The 23621-nt window shown below is 41.3% G+C and overlaps 1 protein-coding gene across 4 annotated transcripts in view; it reads right to left on the bottom strand.

Moving 5' to 3' along the window:
- Positions 1 to 983: 983 nt before the first annotated feature.
- Positions 984 to 23621, bottom strand: part of ITPRID1 (ITPR interacting domain containing 1) — a 48912-nt gene continuing 26274 nt past the window's right edge. For 3 of the 4 annotated variants that reach the window (XM_090142251.1, XM_090142252.1, XM_090142250.1), the window contains 6 exons: positions 10741 to 10826; positions 8837 to 10312; positions 5246 to 5370; positions 4486 to 4597; positions 3833 to 4177; positions 984 to 2950 (listed from right to left, as the gene is read on the bottom strand). In XM_090142251.1, the coding sequence (XP_089998377.1) occupies positions 2894 to 2950; positions 3833 to 4177; positions 4486 to 4597; positions 5246 to 5370; positions 8837 to 10312; positions 10741 to 10826 (2201 nt within the window). In that variant the 3' untranslated portion in view covers positions 984 to 2893. The remainder of the gene's footprint in view (positions 2951 to 3832; positions 4178 to 4485; positions 4598 to 5245; positions 5371 to 8836; positions 10313 to 10740; positions 10827 to 23621) is intronic. The other variant, XM_090142253.1, reaches the window with a different exon arrangement.

The following is a 23621-nucleotide window of genomic DNA, read 5'->3' as shown; positions in this document are numbered from 1 at the left end:
TTAGAGAATCTTTATTATTCTTATTTTGTTTAATCTCCCCTATAATGTGCTTTGGTGAGGCAATATCTGGCCCTTGCACTCTAAAAACTGTTAACAGAGCAAAGGAGGCATTAAGTTCTTAATGGAATGAAAAAGGTTTAAGGTGGCAGTTTTAGGATCTCAGCAATCTAGGGATGCTGAAAGAGGGCTGGAGAACTGGGAAAAGTAGCACCTCTGTAACACAGCAGTGTCCATCCCTATACATCTTGCCATTTCTACAGCATGTTGAAGCCTGGACAACCATGGAGCCTTAGCAGTTGCCTGAAATAGGGCCAATGGTTCGGTCCATTGCAGTTTTGAGTACTAGAACTGGGTTGAAAGCAATCTTTAGCTCAAATGCTGCTACTACTGCAATTTCTCCAACTATTCTTTTTTATTATTATTACTATTTTTTAACCCAGAAGTCCTGCAGTGTCACAGGGTCAGTTTTCTTCAGATTTCAGATGCAAACTGCTCAGCACCGATGCTTTTCACAAGCAGCATGGCCCCCACCAAGATATAACCTGCTGCCTTGTCAGCCTGCAAGCTATGGTTCTCACTAGTGAGCACAATTATGTTACTCAATCAGATATGTTAATATTTCATTAATTCTGTGGAGTTATCTTTAAGATTGCCATCGTATTTACTTATGACTGCCCTAAGGGGAAATAGGAGAATTTAAAAGGCTGGTAATGCTGTGAGTGTAAGGAAAAGCAGGCATGCATCTGGGTTGTTGTGCTCACCAGTGCTACTCCAGACTTTCCTGATCCCAAAATTATTGTGTTTTCTTCTTTCCTCCATCTTCAACAGCAGCATTAAGAAACTCAATCCAGATGTCTCTGTAACATGCTTGGAGGGGTTCTGAAGTTATGTTCTAAGATGATCCAAAAGACTTTTCCCCTTTCCATTGGTTAGAATATTTTATTGCAGTAATTTTTATTGCTATGAGGTTACAGCTTCTGTAGTTGGACTCGATGATCTTTAAGGTCTTTTCCACCTGAGTGATTCTATGATTCTATGAAAAACACATATGCTTAAAGGGTTCTCTACCTTTAAATCCAAGCCTGATCAAGGAAATCATGTATTTATGGATGTCAAAGTGTTGTATTTGGGGGAATCCTATTCCCCCACAGTTTGCATGAGATTGTTTTTAAATTGAAATGAGAAATTGGACTGCACGTACCAATGATCTAGAAACTATTCAAACAGGAAAGTTCTGTTAACAGGAGTCAAATTCAGTCCCGACTGTGAACACAAATGGTGGATTTCAAACGGCATCAGAGGACTCGTGATCAAGAATAGCTGCAACCTACCAATACCAGCACCTATTCACATGTGTGTGGTATGGATACCTTATGTCTGTAAGACAGACACACAGTGGCTGTAGCATTGCATCCATATACAGCTTTCCCTTAGCATGCTGCCTTGAAACACACAAAAAATATCTTGTTTTGTGGGAGGAATCAGAGCCCCAGTGCTGGTGAGGAAAGGAAGCTTCTTTGCCCTTTCTTCCAGGAGCCTTTTGGCACAGGCATGATTGTATATCCTGCACTCTTTATGAGCCTTCCTCTACAAACTGAAGTATGATGTCTACAAGTATAGTTCATAAGCTAATGGAGATGAAGATTATTTTGGTCCTGTCTGGATAAATCCCAGTAGCTTCAAAGGAATTACTCACAAATCTTGACATATAAACTCCCAAACATTCGATAGCATGGAAGAGATGTACGAATCCCATGTGGGGTTTCAAGAAAGGGGCAAATTTCAACCAGTAAAATTCATGGCCCAGCAGGCTGTGGAGGATCTTGTTGGTTCATGTGTTATGAACTTCTCTCCCCCAATCATTTTATTACCTTGAACATCTGTGGAAACGTTGAGGTGCAGGAAGCCTCCAGGCTGCTCAGCATGTTTGACTCAATTTTCTCCTTGAACATGTGCAAAAGCTACTTCTATTTGCACCTTCGCAGAGCTGTGATTTGCAACACCAAAGCCTAAATGACACCTAAGATCCCTCCAGAGCATTAAATAAACAAACCGGTAGGACGTCTCACAGTCTGGGAAGCGCTAAACTGAAAGCAGGAGCACAAACTGCTTTGAAAATGAACTAGTTGGATTTCTTTTCTGTACTTCAAATCAGAGAGGTCTTTTAATTTTCTTTTTCCTTTTTTTTTTTTTTTTTTTATTTTTCCTTTTCTTTTCCTGCATGAATCCAGACTTTGCTCACTCCCCAGAAAACTAAACTAGGATTCTGATTCAAGTTTTATAATGTAGTAAATCCTGTGTTTCTAGTCTCATTTTATTTAATTAGATTTATGTGAAGCAAGTGAATAGGACAGTCAGTAGATTATCCACAGTAACGTTTTGACAGCATGAGTATTTAAGGTCTCGTGAACTTTTGGTAAGCTTCTGATTTGGTACTGAGAGTAGATACAAAACTCATCAAATCAGTCAGAGGCAAATTAGGCTTTAATAGCTAGTTAAAAGCTAGAAAGGGACTATGACTATGCAAAGTAGTTTGGACTTAAAGATTGGTATTGATTGTATTAAAGTAATGGGCTGTAACTTCTGGAAGTTCACAAGTTTCTTCTAAAAATAAGCTCTCTCTCCTTTTCAAAGAACTGCCCTACTCCAGATGATGGCCGAGAGAAATGTAGTAAGTTTTGCAATCACAGAATAGCAGAACACACAGTACCTCTCTTTGAGACATTCCTTAAAGGTGCCTATGTTTCTGGCCAATCGTCTCAATGCAAATGAAATTACTGTGATCAGAACTCTCGATAAAGCAATGTTTTGCTCATTTGTTTCTGAAATATACCACGTATTGAAGGGGAAAGGCCACAATTACTAGAAACGAAATCCATCAGTCTGTCATCCGTCAGTCTTTCCCTTCTGCTGATTCATTACCTAAAGGATTTTGGAAAGATTTCTTCAACTGGAGAAAAAAAAAATGAAAAAAGTGTTATGTTGAGGAAATGACCAAGATTGCTCTAAAAAAGGAAATGGGTACAAAAGACGACAAAACATGATATCAGATACTTCAGCTCCTTGCACCTTACTGTCTATGGTTCCCATTCTTTGAATTTTTTGCAGAGGAATCTGATTCTGCTTGATAATATCAATAGTAATATCAACATAGATCAGCAAAACAGTATAAGATTGTAATGCAGAGCATTCTCTCTGATGGTGTTATGCAGAATTAGACCCGGAGTTTTCACTTAAGACAATGATCATTCCTTTAAAAACTGCAACATATACTTAGTTGGAAGAGACTATTAAAGTATAAGGCAGCTAAGAGATTTTCTAGAAATATTTTATACACAGGCAGACAAACAATTTTTTTGATTGTAATCAGATCATTTAGAAATGCTGACTTGAAATTTCTCCGGAGAAACAACAAGCCTTCCATTTCACTGCCTTTACTGCCCTTGTAAAACCAGGTAATTGGCTCTGCAAATTGAAGCCATAAATTACTAATTTCACATGGTGGGTGAGGGTTGAATATACTAATTAGTCAAACAGTTGCACCCAGAGTTCAAGCAAGCCAGGCATACTGCATGTACATATTTATATATTCTTCCCTCTGGAGCATTTGCCACAGCTTAGAGAGAAATAACAAGGCAGGTGTGGTCTCAGCCTGTGCAGGGTGGCAGTGCCCCAAAGCACAGACTCCAGCCCTTGGGATGAACACAGTGCTGAGCAGGAAAGGACCATGATCTAAGCTGTGGCAATGAGGCACCACATAGGGAATCTGCATTGTGGTTCAGTGATCCCTTCCACTTACAACCTTGAGGGTAAGACTAAAACAGCTCCTTACATTGTGTATGAAGGCCTTAAAGTCAGTTTTCGCTTGAGGAGGTCTTTTTATTTCTTTTTTACTGATGGAGGGCTCCTGCAGATCCTGTGTGGATGAATTTGGCTCAGGCACTGTCCTGGTGGGAAACAGCGTTAAGGATGCCTCTGGCTGCAGGGCTGAGGGAGAGCCTGTTGCTGTGGTGTTTTTGCTAGCAGCTCTTTGGGGTACCCTTTCTGAGCACCCACTTCTAGCACCAGCAGCATCTGGAAGTGCTTGTTTATTCTGGGCATTTCTTTCTCCCTTCCAATCAGAAAGTCCGAGCTCAGAAAACAGATGGGATTGTTCTACCAGTAATTGGTCCAGCTGCTGCAGAGAAAATAGAAGGAAAAGCATATTGCAGTAATAAAAATATAATAAAAGGAATCAAGCAGGATACACAAGAGTATATGAAGCATGCCTGCTCTGATGCTTGATTCGAAGAAGACATGCAGTATTTGGCAAATGAGATACTGCCTGAAAAAGAAGGAGAAAGGCCTAGAGGACATTTTATTCCTACAGATAAATATACTGTAAAATCTGCAAAAGGACCTCTGACAGTGGACATTGTGTTCTGGCCCTTTAACCCAGGCTTGTCAGGGAAGCTCTCCCACATGACCCAGAGTTGTGCAGCATACCATCAGGATGCCCTCCCCGACTTGGTAAGCTCTATCATTCAGACAGAGCTCCAGCTCTGCCATCTCCTGACGAATGGCTTGATGTAGGCTTTGCAGGTTTCTGCTTTCTTCCCTGTACAGACAGAAGCGAAAGCACACTTCAATGAACAGTGAACACTTTCTTCCTTAGCTCCACCAGTACACCTTTATCCCCCTTGTTGCCATCTTGTTTGTACCCATGATCACAGAATAGTTTGCAAAATAATCAATAACAGCCATCCTCTTCAATTATCCCACTTGCAAAGTTAAATGTGTTGCAGTCACAGAGCAGCTACAGATCCTGAGTTTAGGCAATTTCATCTGTTATGATTTATTACAAGCGTAAAGACCTGCACAGGTGTTTCACTTTGAGGCAACTCAAGACTGGAAGCCCCTAGTAACTTTTTGAATACTTGAACACTGGGATATTCTATGACTTCTCAATAATCACTTTCAATACAAGCTGAATTAAATCAGTTCCTCCATTCCTATTGTTGTTAAAACACATCCAGCCTAAATCTATGGAACAATCTTCTCCTTCAAAATGCACTTCTTAAACAATGCAGAAAAGAGTTAGACTTCCTTCCGAGCAAAAACCACAGCAATTTTCTCTTCCACTTGCATGATGTCTACAGCTGCACCCTACTGATCAGCAAATCTACACTAACACAAGTGACCAGACACATCACACACACTGCTGCTGATGTTAGCTTTGGGTTTAAATGTGTGGAGCTGCCTTTACCTTCCTTCTTCTGGCATATAACTGGAAAACAGTGCCTGCTGTTCAGTCAGGTGCCGTTCAATCTCATCCAGCTTCTCATGGAAGTGCTGGCAGGAGATCTTCATCAACTCTATTTCTTGAGTACACTGTGGAGAAAAGCAAGAAGACACTTTACTTTACTTGACTTTTCTATGACTTTTTTTTGAGCACCTCTGTGTTGAGTGTGTTTGAAGCTGACAGCCCACAGGGCATGCGTCCTCTTCTTACCTGCACAACAAGGACTACGAGCAACTGCTGCAAAAGCCCAGATTTTGCTCTGGGTGCACCATCTGCGTCCCAGTTACCACCTCTTTCCTAAATGCTGTAGGATGAAGTCTTGGTACTACTCAAGTCAATAGGAATTTCATTTTTGCCACTGAAGGGGAAATGGACTTTGATCAAAGATCTGACACAGTGCTCAGTTCTGATGTTATATTGTTGTCATATATTATCTTTCAGCAGTATGAGTTGCTATGGATAAATGATAGGTTAAATTACTGTCCACTGGAATTTGGAAACTGTTTTGAAAAAGGAGAAATAGGGGAAGTGAGAAGGAAACTGAGAGGAAAGATGCATAAGAACTATAAGAGTGAGAAATGTCTTCCTGACAGACTGTAAGCATTACACTGATAATTTCTCACCAGTTTCCTCTTTGAAAGCTAGAACTGGGTTTATCTAACCTGCAGATGTTTACTGCAACAGATGTACATCCAAGTAAAGTAACAGAGCAATTGTTCTGTTTCAAAAACAGACATCCACAATAAGTTAGAGAATCAATGCCATATATGTGATCATTTCTCTTGACTGAGAGAAGGAATTTCTTATGACTAATCATCTGCAACTACTCTGATGTAAACACTAGGAATGTCTCAAAGCAGGTGAGAACAATGAACAGCAACAGTATATAAAAAATTCTACTAAGACTTTCCTATTACTACCTTGGAGCACAGAAGTAATATAAGGACAACCCTGTAATAATATCAAAATAAATCCTATCACCAGAGTCCATCGGTCTAGATTTCTAACCATGTTAAAGACCTTTCCTTGGCTTCTTATTCCTTGTTCAAGGAAAGCAAACAGCATCATCCAAATTATTTTGGAGGCAATACTATCTGCCTTCTAAAGCTGTGCTCCCCTAATGCTCTGAAACTGGTCAGAGTGTAAGCAGGAATGTGAGACGTTCCCATTTGAGCAGATTTTAGTCTCTTGTGAACCACAGGAAGACAGTGTAGGAACCTGCTGTCCAGTGTTAACCACTGTAACTGATAGAGAACAAGAGGCAAGTTTGCGAAGTTTGGCAATGCTTGATCTCTTCAGATCCATGCAATCACCTTTTCACGATTTTTTTTATGTTTGTTAGATTGAATGTATCTCCCAGTCCCCAAAAGGCCTGAATTATGAGGAAGCTATCGCTTCTGGGGTCCAGCTTCAGTTAGAGGTCAAAAGATGCTCTCTGAGCATTTGAGAAAACTCAATCTCCATTTTAACGCAGCTCCTGTGGCAGGCACGCTCTTGATGTATGAGACCCAGACATAAACCCTCCTACAGTAGTAAATGAAATATCTAGCCTTAAAAGCTATGGGATAGCACTGGAAAGAGCTAATCAGAGACTGGCAATGGTTTGACAGGACAGGCCCTGTGCTGACAGCAAAGGTGAGCTCTCCTAAGTATCTGCTCCTGCAGATACTCTGGACTGCAGCTGGTTCTCTTACTGCTACAGGTTTGGGCAATAGTCTCAAGCTCTGCTGAGGCATTCACATCTGTCATGAAGACCTTCAAGTTCAGCACTGGATGACTGTTGATCTTATCCCCAAGACCCCTCCATAATCTTTAATTTTAACCTCAGAAAGTTTTGCTGTTTATAGATGGGAGCGTGTGGGGTGTGAGTAAGCAGTGCCCACGTGGTAACCAAAAATTCTTCTTCAAGTCAAGCAGAGTAAGGACTTCTGTCCACCAGAAAAATGTACCTTAATGAGTTAGAGGACCTCCAGTCCTGCACTTCTCTAAGCAGAAGTCAGTGAGCTACAGATAAATTTCTAGATGGTTCCTTGAGGCTAACAGAAATCTAGAAATTACCATGCAAAAGATCCAAGAAGCACATGAGGGTGCCTTTGGTAAAATGTTATGGATGAGGTATGGACCTGACCCTTGAAGTATATTGCAGAGCACACACTCACGCAGATTTATTTACAGCTCAGGCTCAGCAAGGATACAGCAGCAACTAGTTTTTCCTGGACCTGGAATTTACTTAGGGTAAACTGAGTTTAAATAGTGTAAATTTACTATCTAACAGTTGCTCCATGTTGACTGCATGATAAATGGGACATAGTGAGAGAGCTTGTTCCAGTAAAAGGCCTTAAACACAAAGCACAAAGCATGCACAAATGCAATCTCTCTTGTGACTAATAGTCAGTAAATTCACTCGCTTATTGCATAGTGACTGAGATGTGGAGCCATATCCCTAAGAATGGATCTTGGGCAAGTTTGTTCGTCCACATTCTCTAAACTACATAGACTACATAGGAAAAAACACCACTATCCTCCATTAGAAGAATGACAGTAGTCAAATGAGAGGTCTTCCCCGTCCACCATAAGGTACTGACTCACTGCCATCTTGTGGCAACAGCAAGGTAGCTAACAAAATGCATGCTTTTCCCTATTCTGCTCAAAGACGGGACATTGCAGATGTATATATTCAGAGATGTGGCAGAAAATTAAAAAAAAACAAAACAGTTCCACTTTTTCAAACTTTTATGTAACCATTTTCTTCCTCAATTTGTTCAAGTCTCATAACCTTATGATGTGTAAAAAGAAGAGTGAAAATAGAAACTCCTGCAAATTAGCAGGTATGTATGCTGTTCCTTTCCACACTTTTCTCAGGCCATAAGCCCTCCTCAGTTCCCTTCTTCCCTTGAGCCTTTCACAACTTTTGGGAACTCACACGAATTCAGACCAAAGAAATAAAAATCTGGATTTCTTATTGGAAAAGGTTGTCTTAACACAACTCTAGATTTAATGGAAGCTTCCTACTCTCCCATGATGAAATGGCTCGAGACACTGAGAAGTTGCCATTCACTTTTATTTAAACCAGGCTGGCTCGTGGATGTATCTGGGTATGCATGGTATGTATTTAGCAAAAGCTGTGCAATAGAACTTAGGGTAGCTCCCAGTAAAAGGGGATTGCACTTTGTATTTTCTGCAGTCCAGAAAGCCACTCAGCTACTGTAACTCAGCTAATTCACTGGAAATCATTCAAACTCACTAAACCCCATGCTGTAAACCAGATCTTAGCTCAGCTCTTCACTTAAACTGTGAGTTTTATCATTCAGTTCTCAGCAACCATTTTAAGACTGATCTGAACATTATAAAAATAAGCAGTCCCACAAAACTGAAGTGTTTGCCACTTTTATATAGAAAGAAATGCTTTCTTCCTTGACTCAGAAGGTTATATTCCCAATATTTGTCTCACTAAAGAAACAAGCATGAGGGGGTAGGAAGGGGAAAGGCAGCTCATGCACTTGGCACATAAGTGTGTCAGCTGCTGTGCACAATTATTTGAAGAAATCTGCTCACCAGAGGAAGATTTCTCGTTGCATTTTCCTGCAGAAACGTCAGTTTCCTCAGGAGCTGCAGCTTGCTGGCGGCCTGGTTTGAGCAGCAACCCATGGGGCTATGGGGAGAAACAGCCACAGGACATGTCCATAAGCAGCAGCAGCAGCCATGGCAGCAGCAGTAATGGCAGCAGGGACTGCCCTGTGCACACGTCATTCCAGAGGTTTCACTGCAATGGTGTGGCCTGTATTTGTATTTTTCAGAGAGCATGGTGTCAAGGGAAGCTGATTTTGTCAGGTGGCAATGAGGTGGGCAAAGCACAGGCAGCTGCCTGGTCTTCCTGTTTCCTCCAGTTTGGCTGGGGGTGTCAGTGCTCTGCTTCACACTGTCCTCTGAAGCCCCTGGGTCTGACCATATGGGACGAGCACCCTCAGAGCAGTGTGCTGAAACCTTAGACAAGTCCACATGGTCATCCCTAGCAAGGCTTTCAGTGCAAGGGACATTTAGCCTTGTGCACTTCACCCTTGAAGTAAACTCCAGGCCTGGAGGCATCTGAACAGTAACAGATCTCAGAGGAGTATGAGTCATTTCACAGTTTCGGACAGGGTCTCCTAGTTCTGGTTTGTTAGTGCCTAACATTTCCCTTGTGCCCCCTATCTCTTGCTCGTTGGGTGAACTTAACCCTGGCCCTCCTGCTTGGCACAGAGGAGGCCTGTGAGACACTTGTGAAGAGCAGCTTGGAGCGGCACAGCCCTTACACAGAGTTTCTGGGACCCTCCTTCTAGAGAAGCATCTTATTTTTTTCGCATCAGCACCCATTTTACAAAACTTCTGCCTGTTTGTAACCTCATTTGCTGCAAGCGTGGCACCGTTTCTGACGGCCATTTCCACACCCCACCACAGATCTTCACCACATTCTGTACAGTTTCTGTGGACATTTCTGTGACATGTGACTTCACTGTTGTTTTCCATCAGGCCTCTCTCACTTTCATCATCACCTCCGAGCTTGCTCTCAGGGTTTGTATCACTCAATTCAGTGACGGCTGCATTCATATTTTTATGTCCTGTACTGAAATAAAGCTGACAATGAAATTTTGATGAGACAGGATCTCCTTCATCTTGAGTATCACCCTTAAAAGGAGTGTTCTCTTCTGGGCACTTCTCTTTTTCAAGACGCTGTCTTTCAGTTTCATACTTTTCCATGCCACATAATCTGTCTTGGACAAAACTCTGCAGCTCAGCATTCCAGGCCTGATGCTCGCCATTTTCCGCAGTCAGCAGAAGGGAAATCTCTTCTCCCTGGTCTCTGCATGCTTTTGTTGGTCTAGATACCGTGTCGATGCTTTCAGAAGCTCTGATGAAGACTTCATCAACACAATCATCTTGATTTGGATGGAAATCTTGATTTAACAGAGGAAACACTGTCGTATGTGACAGAGCTGTTTGTTGGTTGTAGAGATCAGAAAAAACACTCCTCTTTCTTGACAAAGATACATTCTGAAGGAAAAAAAAAAAAAAGGAAAATAAAGAAAAACAGAAAGAAGAAAAATATACAGAAGAAAAAATATATATAAAAGAGGAATTGAAATATTGTAGTTTTGCTATCACAAACATTTGCCTGTCATCATTTTGTTCTGGACATCTCTACACATGAAGCCTCTTTAAGTATATCGTTAAATACCAGCAAACCACTTAATCAAAAATTATTGTCTCATTTCTTATCTAACCATGCATTAGTGTGGTGGAAGAGCTGGATAAAACTCTGAGAATACTTCTTGCCTTCTGATGTTCTCTAGGAGGATGAATTTGTGTTCATGAAGTTTTCGTGAATCCATGATTTTTATTTTTAATTGCAACGTTTTGTTATTTGTGCCAAGGTTACAGAGTTTTCATAGACCCTCTGACTAATATTGTTGATTTCTTACTTGCAGTACTAAAGATTCTGGCAGCTCCTCCATGAACCCACTGCTGTCTGACTGGCAGCTGCTTGTTCTTGTCACCATCATCTCTGCTGGGGAAAACAAAAGATGAGAAAAATTACAAAGAAAGAAAATAGCAGCACTTGGCCAAAATAAACACAGAGCTAACCAGGGACTCTTCAAGTGTATTTTCCACTTCTAGAAACATTCTTGACCCTGGTGCTGTTCCCCAGAAAGCTGTAATATCACTATGGCCAGAACAAATAACAACATGTGTTCAGGATAGCTACAGCTGATGATGCTCACTTATCCTCCAGTTTAATCATCAGCTGCAGATTTCGTTTTTGATATATTTGCACAACATATGCAATGTAAGTAATCTATAAATAATCCAGCCATTTGTTTTCCTTCACTAAGCATGTTGTCTTTTGACAGTTGGTTGCTAGAACTGGCTCCTGCCAAGTCTCACAGAGCCCTGTGTAATTTGAGTGGCTTCAACCAGGTGAATTCTGCAGGGAGAGGGAGCTGCCCTTGAGTCTCACCAGATCAGTTTGTCCTTACTTTGAGGAACCTCGGTTGGAGTTCAGCAAGTTGAATAATAAGAAGTAGAAATGATGTATGATTGCATGGTAAGACATAAAAGCGAAAGGAAGATATTCTAGGTTTGCTCCAGAGAAGATTTGCAATCTAGCACCAACATCATCTGGCTAAATTAGTTTTTACTTCAACATTTGCAACTAGATTATACACTGTTAGCTATCCAATTTCATCAGTATAAGCCAATCCTCTTCAAAAGTACAAATGCTAGAGAGTAAGCCCACAGTTAACCAGTACATCCTGGTTAACTCTCAGCCCTTGGATAATGCACATTTTCAGATAACGTTTATGCTCATAGTGCCTTCACATTCTCAGATACCTGGCACAAAAACAGAACCAGAGTATGGGAAGCAAGCTAAGGGATTGTGCTAGGAAAGGAACGGGATGGAGGCAGACACTTTGCATGCATGTCCTCTCTTCTTCCTTGCATAGATAACTGCTACTGAGTCTTAACACTTTTTATTTTCTGGTCTCATCCATGAAAATGTGACAGTTCACCAAGCAGTTCTGAGCCATGAGTTAATAATTCTCCTTTGTGTGAACTGGAAAAACCCAAAAATGTTTATAAATAATGTTTTCACACATTAAGAGATGATGGACTTGAGTAGATATATCTTGGGCCTAAGTTGATGAAAATCATGCAATCTATTTGTAGACAGCAACTGCAAAACCAAAACCACATATTACCTTTTTTAAAAAGAATTAGTTGCATTGTCATTTGGTATCATCACCCACACATCAGTCACTTTTCCTGTTTCAGATGAGAAATACACAGTTCCTTTCTCACACATTATGAAATTTGCAATGAAGCTGCTGAAAAAATGCTTGTTTTGTGGGTGGTCTCAAAACTCATCCTTGCAGTTTCCCACAAACAGTATCACGGTTCAGCTTATTCTCCAGGGAGAATGCTCCACGTATTCTCTAAACTTTTTTAAAAGCTGTTTCAATTACCCTTTGCATCTTTGCCAGCTGTTGCTTTCAGCGTGTCAGTCTGGCCTGTAGTTTTCTGTACATAAAGATGAAGAAATAAAAGCTTAAACACTTTGAGAAGTAGAAATGCTTTTGCTGCTATAGTTTCAACCACTGCGAGGCTCAAAATAATGTCTCATGAGAGAAAGGCCCTCCATGAGGGGATACGAGCGACCTTCAAGCTTTAAATCTGCAGGCTTAGAAGACCATGCTGTCTGCTTATTTAGCGTTTCAAGGTACCTGTTTTAATCCCAAGACAAACAGGTTATGAAGGTAGCTAGAATGCCCCTTGTAGGAAAAAAGGCAACAACTTTAAATGGAAGAGTGGTGCTTTTAGAATTCACTATCTGACATGGTCAAAATCAGGCAGCTCCTGCCAGGTTTGGCTCACTCATTACAATAGCTGCAATGCATCTGCTTCAGCAGGACAGTCGGTTGTGTTTGTACATAGCAAACAACCAGCCATACACCCATGTTTATAGTTTCCTGCACTAGCTAGAGAACTAACCAAAGTATGTGATGGTGCACTCCGGGCTGATTTTTCATGGAAAACAACAAAAAAAAAAAGGCTGGAAGAAACGTCTGCAGATGAAGTTTACAGCACTACGATTAGACTACAGGAACATCTCCATGTGTCTCTCTTGACTTCCCCTAGAAGTAGGTATCGTGTGTTTGCCTGTTATGTTCTCACTGAATAAACATCAAGGTTCATACCACCCTGAAAGTCTGTATGTGTATTTAAAAGTGGTTATATTATAGGATCTTACGACCCTTCTGAGAATTAATCCAGTTTCTACAGTTTTTGTGTAAGCAAAATAGAAAGTAATTTACAGTACAAGCAGAACCATTTTAAGAACATTCACTCAAATCAATGAAGGTGATTTCATGTTCATCTCAGTTAGGCATCTGATTTGCACCTACCTACATAATAGATGTGTAATAAACTAATACTCCTAGAGTAAAGGCTTACATTCTCCATTTTTTCCATGTAAAGTGAGGTCTCTGAGGGTCTGTGCTGCGATTTATTCCAAGTACATTCAGATGCCTAATTTAATCATTGCATCCCACACTGACTTGTGAGAGCCTACCCAACGTGCTAGGCTATATCAAAGCCTAAGATTAACATAAGGAGTTTTTAATAGATGAGACGGAACACTTTATTGATAGCCAGGCAAAATGTCTGTGATTTTCATGGAAGTCTGAATTAAAACCAAGACTTAGTATGAAAAAATGTAGCCCTCCAATGTAAGGTGAGGTGAAAAGCTTTGAAGAAATCGTCAAAGTGCTCCCATGAGGACTTCAAGCTGAACAGTACACTCCTAGGAGAAATGCAGAGCAGTGCTGTGGGAAACTTTGGGTGAAGGCTTGGCCAATCTCTTCCTTCATTTCCACCCAGCGTCCCAAACAGGGAGTGAGACTGAAATTCAGAGCATGCCTAATGCCATTCTGTGGAGGAATGGAGTCTCCCTCTCTATAAAAGCTTCTAGTTTGCCAATGGTAACAGTATAGTTTTCTTGGCAGGCTGTAGTGCATGGTGAGGATAGCCATAGCTTGAATTTCTACTGGGTCTAGATCTCCCAGGACCAATTCTTCTCACCACCAATTCTGAACACGTCCAGATTGTATGTTGTTGCTAGTATCTAAAGAACTGTCAGCACCATTTCACAGCAGCAATTCTTTATTTTTAAATGAACTTCCAGCAACTGGAAGAGCATCTTTTAGAAAGGATACAAGTTGGCCAAAAAGACAGAGGGAAGGGTCAGCAAAATTTACATAAATGTTCCTTTTACATTCAAATGTGGTTTTTTGTTTGTTTTGTTTTTCTGAAATGAATCTGTCATTTTTTAACTGAAGGGAAAAAAAAAAATGGGTTAAATTACCTGAACGTTAAGCAAAACATGTTTTCATTTCTAGTCTACCCAAATCACATTTTTCCCCAATCATTTGGCTCATCCACTGAACCAAAATATTCATTATTCATGGAGCTCCACGCAGTTCTCCTAGCGTGCGGAGACACCCAAATCTGCAGAGATTCTGCAAATACATGCAGCGAATCACACAAAGGAAAGATAAAGTATGTTTGGAGAAGAAGTAGAGACGCAGACCAGTATTCAACTATGAGCTAAAAATTACAACTCTGGGCCTTGTGCGGAGAATACATCTGGCTATGCTGGAAAGCGGAAACCTGAGAATTGCCCCTGAAGACCTTGGTGAGGAAAACCTTGGCTCTTCGCCTTTTTGTGCTAATTGAACTGGGATAGTTCAGCTCCTGCATCCCATTTCTATTCTGCCTGAATTTTAAATAAAAATAGGTTAGAGGAATTTACTAATCAGGTTTCTGCTTCATTTTGTATCACATAAGAAAGTATATACCCTTCCAGATCCCAAAGGTCCCACAGCTTTCCAGCCCTTTACTTGATCAATCCAAATTCATTAAGAGACACTCTTTCTCTCTCTCCTTATTTGCATGCGGATACAGTGGCTTCCATTTTCAGCAGCTTTCAGTACAGGAACTTTCTGATGCTCCTGGGCTCCTAGGTTTACCACTAATGAAAGAATATTCCCTAATTAGTAAAAAATAAGTGCTGAAGTGCAGTTTGGGTTCCTCTGAATACTCTGCAGCTGGTTTTCTGTGGACTTGGCTACAAACAACACAACCTCTTTTTTTGTTTCCATCCAGGAGAATACTCACAACACGAAAAGACGCCATGAGAACTTCTGCACTGACTGTAAATAATCCATATTTTTTGCATGTCTACTGAATCAAATTGATGTCGGTCAGCGCCCTCCTGTGTTTGTCTCCGACCTCATTTGATTACTTAGGGAATTACAGGCACAATAACTTTGAATGAAAGAGCATTTATGCTGATTTGAATTTGAAATGCTCTTTCATTCAAATTATTTTAATATACATATTAAAATTTGGGCTTCTCTTCCTGTCATAGGTAAAAGCAGGATGGCCAACTGCAGCCTAGCCATGCTGTTCAAGTTCTTGTAGTCATTTAAATATTGCTGGACCTTGATGTGGTTAAGCATTTCTAGAGCTATTTGTACATGGGACTAAAGAACACAGAAGAGGTATAGGGTAGTCAGGTATTTGGTGAAGGAAAAAGAAGTCTGCAGGGCTTAGTCAGACTTTTTCACTAAGCTATATAAGCAAAAGCACTTTGAAATCTCACAGAGAACTCTCAAGGCACTGGCATCATTACAGCTTAAATACTTGTGCTAAATTCAGCAAGAAAACTAGATTCAGGCTTAAGACTATGTGTAATGTTCCCATGCCCAAAGTTTAGTGCATACATAAATACCTCACTGGTTGGGGCTTGAACAACACTTGGGTTCAGCAATAGTTGAAATCAACAACAGCTTGAATGGAAGAACCAGTGCAGTAAGAAATAGATTGAATGAAGGTTACACTGTGTCCATAGAAGTGCTAAAACTGAATAGACGTTTTCTTACATCCTAACCATTCTGTGTTTTGCTTCTAGAACACAGACATCAAATACTAAAGCTGTTCAACAAAGCTGCTCAGCACTACAGCTCTAGTGAGAGCAAGTGAGAGATACGATGGTTTTGATTCTCCAAAACACACTTAAAAAAAAAAAAAAAGAGTTTCAAAAATGTATTTTTGAAAATACATGAATGTGCTTCCAAAATAGAAATGAGGTTGTTTTGGGTAACTAGTAGCATCCTTCCCATTTAGACACAATACCCCTCCTGCACTGCCCTATTGCATCTCAGAAAAGGACACTGTAGTAAGAGCTGACTGTGTGCTAGAGGAAATGTCAGCTGCAAGGCACAGTTACAGGTGGTCTGGTCTTGCCATGAGAGAACTGCAGTAGCTTACTCCCCTCTCCTGCTACCCAGACAGGAGAGACACCACTGATTTTAAGTATTAGGCTCCATTATATGGCCGCTAAGATCTGATAAAACTCCACTGGAAATAAAAATTTCTCAAAAGGCACAAAGAACTCTTTTTGGTAACATTTTCCAGCAAAGCTTTTCCAGCAAAGATCTTTCTGAAGCTCACTGGACCTTGTTGCACCAGAAGAAATTATTTTGTACATTTTTCAGCATTTTAGTTAAATAAATGTTGCTATTCATACCAGTTCCCGTGTATGCAATAAAACCATGCTGTCTTTCCCTACTCTTGGAAGTAGCTCCAGGATAGACAACTGCACTGATTATTGACTGTTGACTATGAAAATAAGCATTTTACTTAGTTCTACTGAAATGCAAAATAAAAGTTCTATACTTAGTCCCTTTTTCAGTACTCCTGTACAACTTCTATAACACCAATTCACTTTCCACATTGCACAATGGATGAGCAAGTGAACTGAGTTAAGAAAGATCTGATTCAGGAGAATAATCACCAGATGGCAGCAGCACATAAACCACAAATTCTGTTTCCAAAGGCCAACAAAAAAAACAGAGCTTTTAGCGACGTCTTTTTGCAGATTTTGTTTTTCAATAACATAATACCAGTAACTAGATGAATCATCTTATTAGAATAATCATATTATATGAAAGCAAATAATACAACCCAAAATGCATTAGATGCAGCAAAAGCATCTATTTTTATTCAAAAATGAACAAAGCTCAGAAATGTGTCTATCCCTTGCTCCCTATGAATTGAAGGGGGTTTCCATGCCAAAGACCCAAGAGAGTGACAAAGTGAAAATATAAAAAGAGCCCTGGATGTTATTACCTATGCCACGTTATAACCATAAGTGTTGCACAAACAGCACAAATGATGGGTCTATATGTCCAGTAGAGCCTACAAGGTCAACAGAATCTGGCTTCCTCTAAGGAATTGACTTATGCTTGTCAAAACCCTGTTACCTCATTTCTCAACCCATCTGCAGTATCCTTCTCCCCATTATTTTGGGTAATACTGATGTATTTAGGTATAGGGGAAAGTCTTACGGCCCCCACTGTCTGCAAGGAACTCACGTGGAACAAGAATGCATGATGCGACGCCCAAGGTGCTTGGACTTGGTCTGGGGAGATGTAAAGCAGAGGGCTCACTTGGCAAGCGAAAGCCACAGATATTCTGCTTCATCTCCACGTGCAGCCTTCAGTTCTTTATGCTGTTAACCATTGGGTCTGTGCATCAGGGCCATCATTAGCAGGAGGCATGTGCATAGCCCCAGGGGAGCTCTCGCACCTTGTGACCGAGTGCACACATGGTGCTTCACATCCTCCTATGCAGGCTCCAGCTCCTCGCCCAGGGTCCCCAGCTCCCCCCGGAGGATGTTGGCCTATATGTTCTCCAAATATCAACCACAAGCACCTGAGGGAATGAGGTCAGGAAGCATTAATGGCACAAACTGCCATGGCATAAACATCTACGTGGCAACACCGCCATCTACCATTAGTGCATTCATTTTCAATCCCTCTCCCTCAAAACACCTGAAGAAAAAGCAGTTTTGCACCAGGTTCAGCCAAGTTTTTGGCTTAAGATTCAGTGTATAGATGGTTGTGTCTATCAGTCTCGTGGCACAGCACAGCCAGCAGGCAAAGCACAGCAGCCTGGAGCTCTGCCCAGGCTGCAAAACACGCTGGAGAAGTTGGGTGAGAGGGCAAACTTGGTTCCCTGATGCTGTGGCTAGACAACCCTTGATATCCAACCTGCATACTAGCAGGCTATAATGCCAGTGGACATATTTACTGATTTAAAACTAGCTTCAGTACATCTGCTGTGCCCTACAGTCAGCACTGCGACAGCAGGTATGAATATACTCCATTGTGAAGCGCCTGGGGCTGGTGGGTGGGTTGGCTGGCTCTCTCTTCCACTCTCTTGTGTTACAGGTTCTGTAGAAAGAAGCTTTGTAAAAGAACTGAATTAGATTATAATACTCTACTAAGCTGCTCATTAAAGAAAAATAAAACTTTTTTTTTTTTTTTTTAAATGTTCACTTCTCTTCTTTCCTACCTAAATTGAAGATGAACACAGGCAAGGGAAGTAGTGTGTTCCCTACCTTCTGCATCACTGAAAAGGATATACCTTCCTTCCTTGTATTAGTGAAGCATCCTCTGCTTCTCCAGAGGAGGTCAGAACTGATGTGTGAGTACTTTGGTGGCAGCAGTTCTGAAACCTCCAACTTTGCCCTTCCTAAGAACATTCCCAGACAATTTGGTCCATGGAAACTCCCTTAAAAGTGTTTAAAGTAGATGGGGGCAAAGGTCCCATCAGGTCTGGTAATACAGCATGGCACCATGAATCTCACATGCTGTCACTGAGAGCAGCAGACACACCCCTGCAAGCTGCCATGCTTGGAGCAAGGCGTCTGCCTTGCCTTCCACTCACAGCTTCTGATCGCTTCCTGCTTGTCCTACACAAGAACACACTGCCCTAGAAATGGAAAAAAAAAAAACCTATAAATGAGTAATCTAGGAGCTGAATTTGACGGGAAAAGAGAGAACACTGTAGGCAGTTATCTGTGAAAGATGATGTTTCTGCAGACTGGGAGGTTAGGCGTAGTGATGAATCTAGTCAAAACCTGAAATTGCAGTCACTTTGACAATGGTCTTTTATCTTCCGTCAGCTGATGAAACAGCTTCAAACTTTGCCAGGTCCTCCTCCTACTTTTCCTTGAGAGTCAGTATCACTTCCATCTTATTTCAGCTGAGCTTCAGCCAACTGTCATTAATTCAGATTCATGCCGCTGCCAAATGTCGGGAGAGACGGGTGATGGTTGTGTCTGCTTCTGATGAAAATGAGAGGTAGAGCTGAATGTCATCAGCCTACACTGTAGATCATGTTACATCACAACTTCTCCCAGTAGCAGCTGCACAAAGATAATGAATAAAAAATAAGTGATTGCAGTGAGCCTCGTAGGGCTCTATGCAACTGAAAGAGCTTCACAAAAGGAAGAATGGCTTCTGGCAAAACTTACAGAGACCTTTGAGAAAAATGAGTGGAAAGCCTCTTTGGTCTTGCAAGGGTCCTGCAAATTCTGCCTGGTCAGCAGCAGACAAAGCAATCAGGAGGTCAGAATACGTGTCTGGCTTTTGGTGTTGCTTTGTAGAGATCAATTATAGCAGCTCTATTTCCATGGTGATACCCACTGAACTGTGTTCAGGAGGCCTAAGAATGTCAAGCTTAGTGAGACTGTCTCTTTTAGTCAGTGACATTTTCCAAGGAGAAATTCTCAGTATGGGCAAGCAGATAACAAGTACGTAGAAGATCCATGGAGTAAGAATAACATGTGGAAAGAAATCTGAGTTCTCTGCAGTATAAAATATGACCAGGATAAACAGCAAAGCCCCCTTCTCAAAGGTGTCACTGACAATGGCAGGAACCAGCCCTCTCCCTTAACAGCCATGGCAAAGCAATATGGGAGCATCAGAAGAAGGTATCTATGCTCTCACAAATCTGCCCTGAAGTAGGATGTGAAGTTGGATCAATTTTGGAAGGAGGTTTAAGGTTCAAATGGCCAATCTTTCAACTGGTGCCATTAGCACAGCGTCATGGAGGGTCAGGCAAGGCTCTGGTCCTGCTGTGCTCTGTTGAGAGTGTAGGTAGGAAAGGCAGAGGAAAAAAATATTAGAAAAGGCCTCATTTCAAGACCTCAATACAACTTTTGCACAGCTAGATTTCATTTCAGAAGTTTTCTTATTTAAAAGGCTATGGTTGTTAATCTAAACTGACCACTCAAACTGTCCTCTCGAATACGTAAAGTATTTTGTATTTCCCCCCATCTAAGATTTAAACAGCAACAGGTTTTTATAACTTTCATTGGGCCATCTGCCTTAAGCAAGCAGTGTATGCATATCCTTTCCCACTAGGATGAATCAGTCTGCAGGACCTAAAATATGACACATACGCGCAGCAAAATGTTACGAATGTGCAGTGACTTTTAGGAATGTACTCACTGAAAATCAAACAAGCCCCGGAGGCCCTGAGATGGCTGTCTCTACCTGAGGACTGCAGCCAGAGCCTCTTGACACCACTGGCAGGTGGCTCAGCCTCCCAGAGACCATCTCAGAAGTGTGCCAGATTTCCTCTATTTGCTGCCTATTTTCTGCCCTGGTGACTGTGGCATCACCACCTCCTGGGTCTCCATCATTTCACAACTTTGCTTTTCAGTGTTGCTCTTTTCTCTCAGTCTCTGCTTTCTAGCAGTTTTTGCTTATTTCTGGGACCACGGAACTTTCCCTCGAGGCTTCTCTCCACGCCCCAAGAAAGATGTGCTATTTCCTCCATATCAGAAATGGCAGTTCTGTGCAAAGGGTCACATCCTACCAAGCAATAAGACCAAAAAGAAAAGCATCCAAGAGCAACTTCCACTAATAATAACTAATAACATAGCAAAACTTGTCTTTTTTTTGCAAAGAATGTGGAACTCCATGAGTGTTCTTTTTAGTGTCTTCCTGGATCTTTTTTTTTTTTTTTGGAGTGGAGATTTTTTTTACTGTGAAGTTAACTGCACGATGCTAACTCAAATGAACTGCCTCAAGAACATATAGATGTTTATTAAGGATCTTACTCATCATGTTTTCTGAAGGGAGACCTCATAACAGGAGACCGTATGTGATCATTAACCAATTGCAAAGCTTAACATAAATATCAGGCAGTACCAACAGAAGAGTAATTATAGGACATTTTTAAGTTCCAGATTTTGATTGCCACTTTAGCAAGTGTCCTCTTTGGCTCTATCTTTGTATTTCCCTTTTATTTATTCTGTTTTTAAAACTAAAAATCACTGTGCAGTAAGCAAAGAAAAGCACTGTGATGCAGGTAGTACAGTAAATAAGAAATACTAAATAACTCTTCCTTACACTGAAGATAAAGGCACCTGGAAAAATCCTATAGTCTCGGAAGCATAGGAAATATATGTGCCTTTTCCTCCTGCCCTTTTGAAGAGGTTGCTACTTCAGTTGCAGGCAGACATTACAATGGATAATAGATAACAAAGAGGATTCACATTCTTGGCACTCAGTCAATTAAAAGAAATGCCAATTGCATTCTGTGAATATTCCCATGGTGCCAAACCATAAGAGAAGCCTGTGAGTGGGAGGAGTGAAGGTGTGATAATTGAAAGAATTGCCACTTGATAAGTCACAGGAGCTAACGCTTTAGCTCAGCATGCAAGGAAGCTAGAACGTTCCCAGCTGCTGCAAAAAAATGGGTGTACGGGATCCCTGGCACCACTCATTGGGACAAGATGAATCACAAATGCTTCGGTAGCGAGCTACCATGTCACAGGGAGCCAGATGGAGGTGGTTACTTTCCTGATTGATTGCCTCCTGGGCTACCACGGGCTTTTCCAGCAGGCTAATTCCTTTCTGCTGGCACTCGATGCCCGGGTCAGAGCCATGCAGGAATTCCTGCTTCTCGGGTACGTCTCTGCCCTGTTGAGGTAGAGGGAAGCAAAGAAGAAGAGAGAGAGAAAGGGAGTCTATAAGGTGCACCCAAGTAACACCGACTCCCTAATAGATGTGGCTGCTAATGAATTTTCAGGCACGTGCTGAGTTAAGGGGATGAACAACGCTGAAACATCCTTTAGTTAAACCCAGCGCTTTACAAAGGCTAATTGAAAAAGGAAGGAGCAGCAGGGGTGGGGGTGGAACAAGGCAGAAGAGGGGGCAGAGGGGGAGAACAGCTCTATTTTTCAAGTGCTGAATATGAAATCCCTGCAACAGATGAGTTTACATGCAAGCCTGCACCTCATCAGGGCAAAGATACAGTGAGTGGAGTCAAGTCATTTTCCTCTGCACACAGCACCCCCAGCCCCTAACCCTGCCCAGCCAGCTTTCTCAACTGTGAGCTTTAGAATATAAACAGCCAATAAGTAAGGACAATAACTGTAGTTCCTGCTGAGAGCTAACTCTGCCTGTCATGCATTTGCTGGGTCCTAATACAGGACAGTGAATAAAGCTTCATTACAGAACAATGGAGTTAGCTGCCAGAGCCTACAGATTTGAATAAACAACAAATAAGCAACATCTGCTCCAGCATATGTGTATGGTAAAAAAAAAGTCACAAAATAAAAGAATTTGTAAATGCCAAAAGCAACACTAAACTGCCAGTGCTACTGTAGAGTGAATTTTTAATTGCACATGCATACAGGCAGGCTGTGGGTATTAGTCTCACATATGTCTGGTTGCTGCCAACCTGGGAGTATAGATGAATTTAATTAAATAAGGATTATCCCTTCTTCCCAGTACAATTACTTATTTATAACAATGATAAAATTGCCTAATAAAAAAGATTGTAATATTTTTTAAAACAGAGCTAGAAAACACTCTGCTTTCCCTGTAAGTCATTCGGGGATGTTTGGGGGTTTCAGCGTCTTTTAAAATTAAGTCTCAGCGTTCTGCCAAGAGAGAGGGAAAAAAAGCCTTATCATAAAGCCTACTGCAGTTAAACAGCCAGAATCTACATTATGGGGAAATATAAAGAAGACACACAGCAGCCAGGGAATTGGCTTTCATGGGGAGTGTAGAAAATTAAGCAATTGGACTAAAATTGAGGCCAGGCTACAGAGCCAAGGGACAATACCACAGGGACAAGCACTTCCATAAGTCACCCGTCTCTAATATGCTCCATCTAGGCAAAGCAGTCTGTTCCTATCTATCTCTATTTCTTCTCACGGTGGGCACCTCATGCTTCTCCGCTCAGGTAAGATCCCATTTCAGCAGGGTCATGCCAGGCTCCAGCACATTCATCATCGCTCTCATACCCCTTCTCACAGAGCCCGCAAACAAATGAGAGTGGGTCCTTAATGCTATCAAGCACTGCACGAGCCTTGAAAAACAGGCAGCCTGTATCCCAAACGATTTGCAGTCTAAATCTAATTTCAGGCATGTTCTCCTGGGAGCTTAGGTTTTCCCTGCGTAGGCTCCTGATGGAACCTGGACCACGTTTCCCACTAGCTCCTATTTCGAAGGTCCCTGCTTATGGGTCTGAGACAAATTCTGCCAATTTGATAGGAATCCTTGTAAGAGCTTGTGTTATTCACTGCTAACAACATTGCATTCATAATCGCTGAGTTTTGACTGCTTCCATGATACAAAGCAAATTGAAGTAGTAACAAGAGTCCCATGGGTACGGAGGGGCACGTCATTTAGCAGCAGTGGGAAAAAGAGAGAGAACACGAATAAAGCCCATAAAAGAGACTTTAAATTTAGGCCAAGCATCAACAACTCTAAAAGTGCAGAGAAAGAAAGAAGGAGAGATTTCTCTCCTCTAAACTCTAAAGCATGTTGCTGAGAAGGCATAAATCTTAAGTGCAGTTCAATTGTATTATAAACTGATCACTCAATTGGATAGGAATCGTATCAGAATTAAAAACAAATAATTGCCTTCTGCTTTC

The sequence above is a fragment of the Phasianus colchicus genome, chromosome 6 (genome assembly GCF_987193195.1).
Source record: "Phasianus colchicus chromosome 6, bPhaCol1.hap1.1, whole genome shotgun sequence".
Lineage (NCBI taxonomy): Eukaryota > Metazoa > Chordata > Aves > Galliformes > Phasianidae > Phasianus > Phasianus colchicus.
The sequence above is the reverse complement of the archived record's forward strand: the minus strand, read 5'-3'. Positions and strand labels throughout refer to the sequence as shown.